General features: G+C 43.3%; 1 protein-coding gene across 1 annotated transcript in view; it reads right to left on the bottom strand.

The window, feature by feature from the left end:
* The window catches only part of LOC134408397 (phospholipase A2 inhibitor and Ly6/PLAUR domain-containing protein-like), a 7,244-nt gene extending 1,524 nt beyond the window's left edge, over nt 1-5,720 (bottom strand). The window contains exons 1-2 of the mRNA XM_063140654.1: nt 5,708-5,720; nt 4,314-4,430 (exon numbers count right to left, since the gene is read on the bottom strand). Coding sequence (XP_062996724.1) covers nt 4,314-4,430; nt 5,708-5,720 — 130 coding nt within the window. The remainder of the gene's footprint in view (nt 1-4,313; nt 4,431-5,707) is intronic.
* Between the last annotated feature and the right edge of the window lie 307 nt (nt 5,721-6,027).

Genomic DNA, 6,027 nt, shown 5'->3' with positions numbered 1-6,027 from the left:
CCATAAACAGAAGGTGACTGTAGGGACTCACCTGAATCAGGATCCTAGAGGGCAGGGGCATTCATGTTTTGCCCTATTCCTTCAATTTTTACCAATGTAAATTGGAGGCTTCGGATGCCTGATCCAGATTGGGACCACAGTAACGGGAGGGGGCAAAGGGTTCATATCTCACTATGTCCTCATGCTTGGGCCCCAATCCATGTAGCAACATGCAGTCACACCCTGTGAGGTCACATTCCACTACTAAAGGAATAGACCTTGCACATAGAAACCCCCAGTAATAGAATCATTCGGAAAACCTTGGAATATGGGCTGAATTCTAGGTTCAGAGTGAAACTGAGCATGCCCTGCATCACTTTGCTTGCAGTTTCTGACAGAGGCTTTTATGTTTCTGAAAACCATTAATAAGTATTGACACCAAAGCAATGAAAGGCACACATCCTCAAGGAGCCAGAATAAAATACAGCAGTGGTTTTCACTGAAAGTTGAAAGATATATCATAGAATCATAGAATAGTAGAGTTGGAAGGGGCCTACAAGGCCATCGAGTCCAACCCCCTGCTCAAGGCAGGAATCCACCCTAAAGCATCCCCGACAGATGGTTGTCCAGCTGCCTCTTGAAGGCCTCTAGTGTGGGAGAGCCCACAACCTTCCTAGGTAACTGGCTCCATTGTTGTACTGCTCTAACAGTCAGGAAGTTTTTTCCTGATATCCTATGTCAAGTGGCAGTATGAAGTAAAAATGATGAATTTGCCAGTTTTCAGCATCTTTTACTTTGCTTCACTTGTGGCAATTTGAATCAGATCAGTTTGGGATTTTTCAGATATGTAAACCTATCTTGGGTGTCAAGTTTAACAGAACAGCTCAACAGGTGTCATTTTTAGAAGAACTAATAAGGTGAAACCATTTGTTTGTGTGTGATGCATCTTAAGTGAAGGGGCACTCCCGGGCACCTTTAATATGCAAAGTATAATTCTTTGTTTAAAGAGGACAAAAGGCCCAAGAAAAGTGAGTGTGTGTGTGTGTGTGTGTGTGAGGGGGGGGGGGTTATCAAAGGAACCCAGTTGGTATTACAAGGCAAAGTTCAGCAGTATGTGTAAGATTTTTTTTTCTACTTACGCTTTTCAACGTAAAGACCGCGTTCTGGAAGAAATAATCAGAAAAAAATAAGATTACGAGTGAAAGGGTACACCCAGCTACAGAGAGAGAGAGAGAGAGAGAGAGAGAGAGAGAGAGAGAGAAATGAGAGAAAGTGGGAGAAAATAAAAGGTTAACTAAGATGGAAGACTCCTCTGAGTTTGCTACAAGTAAAAAACCGTTCCCATCATCAAGAGAGTTGTGCCCTTAAATGTGATGTAATTATATGCAGAGAGAGAGAGGCCTCAGCTAGACCTACCTGGTCTAACATGACAGAGGGGTGAGGATCTCATGATATTTTTATTGCGAAATCTCCCCCTCTGTTTATATGTGGAGTGCGACGACCTTGGAGGGAGAGGATGTTGCTCCCGCCATTTTCTTTTTAAAAAACAACAACTGAAGAAGAGCACAAGCGCTCAACGGTAGTTGGTTTTTTTTTTAAAAAAATAATAATTCCCTTCTGCTCCACCCCACCCCACCCCCAATGGGTGCAGAGCTCCTGAGGAGCTATGTGGCCCATGCGCAGTTCCCGGCTCCTCACGAGTAACCACGAGGAGCTGGGACAAACTGTGACGCCCGGCTACACGTTCCATGGTCTCGGGATCAGCCTGGGACCATGGAAAAAGTGGGCTGCAAGGGCATGGCAAAATCTTGGGGAAATGGAGAGATCATCCCTCCCTGCTCCCAGGATCCCCTGTGTATCATCTGGATGCACAGGGATGATCCTGGGGCGATCCCTGGGATAAGCCCTCATCTAGCTATGGCCGGAGAGAGAGAATAAAGTGTTTCATAGTAGAAGTAACAACATCAGCCCCACTTTAAATGTTCTAGTCCTCACTCTGGTCAGGCTACCAATAATCCTAATTCCTCTCACCATGTTGTCTCCTTGATTTACAAGAAAGTAAGTCCTGAATACTCTGTGTTTCAAGGGACTTTAAGGAAGCACAATGCCAGGGTCAAGATAGTCACACATTTCTCAGTTGGAAGCTCTAGATAACTCTACCTGAGATGCAGAGTAACTAGAAGCAGCCGTGATTACAGCAGCCCTGTGCCTAAAAAGTCAAATTTCTGCCTTTGTTCCACATTCACCAGACCCTGCTGGCAGTAAGAATGGGTGAAGAAGTGCCAAATTCTCTGAAAACCTTCTATTTGCATTCGTGTTCATTTTACGCCCACAGGAAAATTGTGCAAAATGAACAGCTATCAAATTTACTCCAGAAAAAATCCCACCTTTGCACAAAATACCTAAGTTTATTTATTTATTTATTTATTTATTTATTTATTTATTTAAGCATTTTTATCCTGCCCTTTAGCTAAAAGGGCTCTCAAAGCAGCTTACAAAAATATTTCTTAAGTCCGTCTCTGCCCACAGGCTAACAATCTAAAAAAACATGACACAAAAGGAAAGGGGATTGGGAGGGAGGAGGGGAAAAAGAAAGAAAAGCAAATTCAGGCACTAGTTTCTTAGGGCTCATCTACACCAAGCAGGATATTGCACTATGAAAGCGATATGAAAGCGATATATAAAAGGCAGGAGCCACACGACTACTTTATAGCGGCATTGAAGTGTGCTGCAGGATCTACACTACTGCTTTATAGTGGTAATGAAGTGCACTGACAACTGTTGGGGCCCATGACACATCTACACCAAGCAGGATATAGCACTATGAAAGCACTATGAAAACAGTATGTGGTACGTGTCAATGGGCCCCAACAGTTGTCAGTGCACTTGAATACTACTTACTATAAAGCAATAAATACTATAAAGTGTGGCTCCTGCCTTTTATATACCTCTTTCATAGTGGAATATCCTGCTTGGTGTAGATGAGCCCTTAGTTGCAAAGTTCAGTGGTGACAGGTGGTCGCAAGAAGGAAGGGGCTCTCAGCTGAAACTGGACCCAGGCAAGATGGAGAGGTACCTGGCTGCTGCTTCCTCCCCTACTGATTCCCCACCTAGACTAAAGGCATAAATAGCTGCCTATATGCTTCTGAGCCCATTTCAAGGTGCTGGTTTTAACCTATAGCGCCCTACATGGCTTGGGACCACAATACCTGATGGAACGCCTCTCCTGACATGAACCTACCTGAACACTGCACTCAACATCTAAGGTCCTCCTCCGAGTGCCTACTCTGAAGGAATCTCGAATGATGGCCACAAGGGAGAGGGCCTTTTCAGTGGTGGCCCCCCAATTATGGAATGATCTCCCAGATGAGGCTCACCTGGCACCAACACTGTTATCTTTTCGGTGCCAGGTCAAGACTTTTCTCTTCTCCCAGGCATTTAACAGCATTTAAGAATGCTAAGTTTGTTTGTTTTTAACGGACCCCAGAATTGTTGTTTTTAAATGGATACTGTTGTTTTTATATTGTTGTTTTTATGTTTTTGGTTTTAAATTTTGTATACTTTTTTAATGTTCACCGTTTTTAACTTTTGTAAACTGTCCAGAGAGCTTCGGCTATGGGGCAGTATACAAATGTAAAAAATAAATGCATTTTGTTAAATTGGTTCTGTCTGTGTTTCACTGATTGTCAGGCATTTTTGTTCCATCACCCATGGATGGTATCAGATTTTTCTTACCAGAATTTTGATGTACTTGAGCTAATTTACACTTGTGCTTATGCGGATCAGCGCATTAGTTCAAATGGACATTAACATGTTTTCCTATGTGCACAAATGTGCTAATTTATATTAGTTAATCCAAATTGGCACTAATGCACGCTTGTGCTAATAGCTCTAATCTGCATTTGCACAAATCCTAAACCCCAACCAAACTGAAAAATCAGTCCAGAAATAATCCAAATACGAGTCCCATAAGGTCATTCAAAGCATTAGTTCCCAAGGTGAATTTTAAGTCACCTATGTGACTTGGGGAGGGGGGGGGGGAGCTAGCAGGAAAAAGAAAAGAAAGAAAACACAAACAAACCACTCCCCGGGTGATGTAAAACTGTGTGTAGTTTTGAAAATTATGCAAAATTGGAATTATGCAAAATTGGAAATTTGCACAAATGGAACACAAGCGCATGTTTGAGAATTGGTGTACATTTTTTGGCAGATGTGTTCTGCTTACACTCTCATTTGGGGTTAATTGTGAACCCATTTTGGAAGTAAAAACAAAATTCTCATCCATCCCTGTCCAGCAGCTATTGAACTTGCCCCGCCCCGCCCCCCCAGCTTACTTGCAATGGTCTCTGTTTGAATGGTAGCACATGCATCTAAACCAGGGATGCATGTTTGCAAAGGTCCAGTGCACGTGCTGCTAGACGTGGTACAAATCTCACACTGTCGAGACCACCCTAAAAGAAAAGAGCAGGGCAACAGAAGCATCAATCAGATTTAATCCTTGTTCTTCTGCCTGAAAATTCCACCAAATTGCTAGATATACCCAAATAGCGTGGCCGCTCGCCGGTCCCCAGAGGAAGGCATCAGGCACCTGCAAGGGGGTGGGAGGGATTTGGGGAGGACCTAGCTCAGTGGTTGAGCACATGCTTGCCTTGCGAAATATCCCAGGTTCAATTCTCAATGTCTCCAGATAGGGCTAGGGACAAATCCCCTTGGCCCTGAAACCCTGGACAGCTGCTGCCAGTCAGTGTTGACAATACAGGGTTAGATGGACCCATTGATCTGACTTAGGCCATAGCTATACGGGGCGAAATCCCGGGGCGATCCCTGGGATCATCCTTGTCCATCCACATGATGCACAGGGGATCCCGGGAGCAGGGAGGGATGATCCCTCCCTTTCTCCAGGACCTCACCCTCCCCTTCAAGCCTGCTTTTTCCATGGTCTCAGGATGATCCCGAGACCATGGAACCTGTGTGCGTGCGTTGTAGTTTGTCCTGGTTCCTCGTGGTTCGTTGCAAGGAGCTGGGAGCTGTGCACGGGGCGCAGAGCTCCTCGGGAACTCTGTGCCCATCAGGGGAGGAGGGTTGTTTTTTTAAAAAAAAGACTTACCTTCTGCGCACGAGTGCTCGTGTGCTCCTTCTTCTTTAAAACAAAAAAATGGCGGCCGCAATGTCGTACGCCGCATGTAGACCAGTGCTATGATCTTACGATCTCAAAATCGTGAGATTGTCATGGTACAGCCCCCTGGTCTAGTTGAGGCCTAAGTATAAGGCAGGGTCCTATGAGATTTTAAATGCTGAAAGGATACTGACGAGTGATAACTTAGCACGAAGAAGTGGGGGAAAGGAGCCATTCAGTTCTCATCATTGGACTCATTGCCCAGAGCAGTTGTCTTCCATTTTAACTTGAAGAACTCCTTGGAATATATCCAAACTTAGTCCTACTTAGAGTAGGCCCATTGAAATGAATGGGATTTGAATTAGATGAGCATTAGAGCTTTTTTCTTTTCTTTTAACATCTCTGCACAAGAAGCCAGAGCAATCTAGTAGAATTTTTGTTTTGCTTTCAAATAAAATAAAATAAAATAAAAATCTACCTGAAATTTCGTAAGCATATTTGGGTATTTTTCTCCTAAGACATGATTTTTTTTTAAATGCATTTTGCCTAATATACAGTACACATATTTACAAGCAAATTTCCTAACGTACCTCATTTTTAATATTATTTTACCTAACACGTGCATGTCGGTCTGCATTCCTGAATTGGAGAATTCCCTTGCAGCATTCAGAGAAGTTCAAATTCTGAAAGATTGCCGAGTCTCACTTTGCACACTGATTTGAAAGTGTTAAATTAAGTAGGTTGAGAATAAAATGCAAAATGGACATTTTTTTTTTCTCCATCCCTGATTTCATGTACAGAAATTGATCACTGTTGATTTTACAGTGTCCTCTAGTAAAGATAGGCAGACCAGGAATGTTTGAGCTCACTGAAATGCTCTGTGCTCTCCTTCAAAGCTGAGTTTAGTCCACTCCTCTTCTTATTTGAAGCCT

Source organism: Elgaria multicarinata, chromosome 13, assembly GCF_023053635.1.
Source record: "Elgaria multicarinata webbii isolate HBS135686 ecotype San Diego chromosome 13, rElgMul1.1.pri, whole genome shotgun sequence".
Lineage (NCBI taxonomy): Eukaryota > Metazoa > Chordata > Lepidosauria > Squamata > Anguidae > Elgaria > Elgaria multicarinata.
Note: the sequence above shows the minus strand (reverse complement) of the source record. Positions and strands in the feature narration are given on the sequence as shown.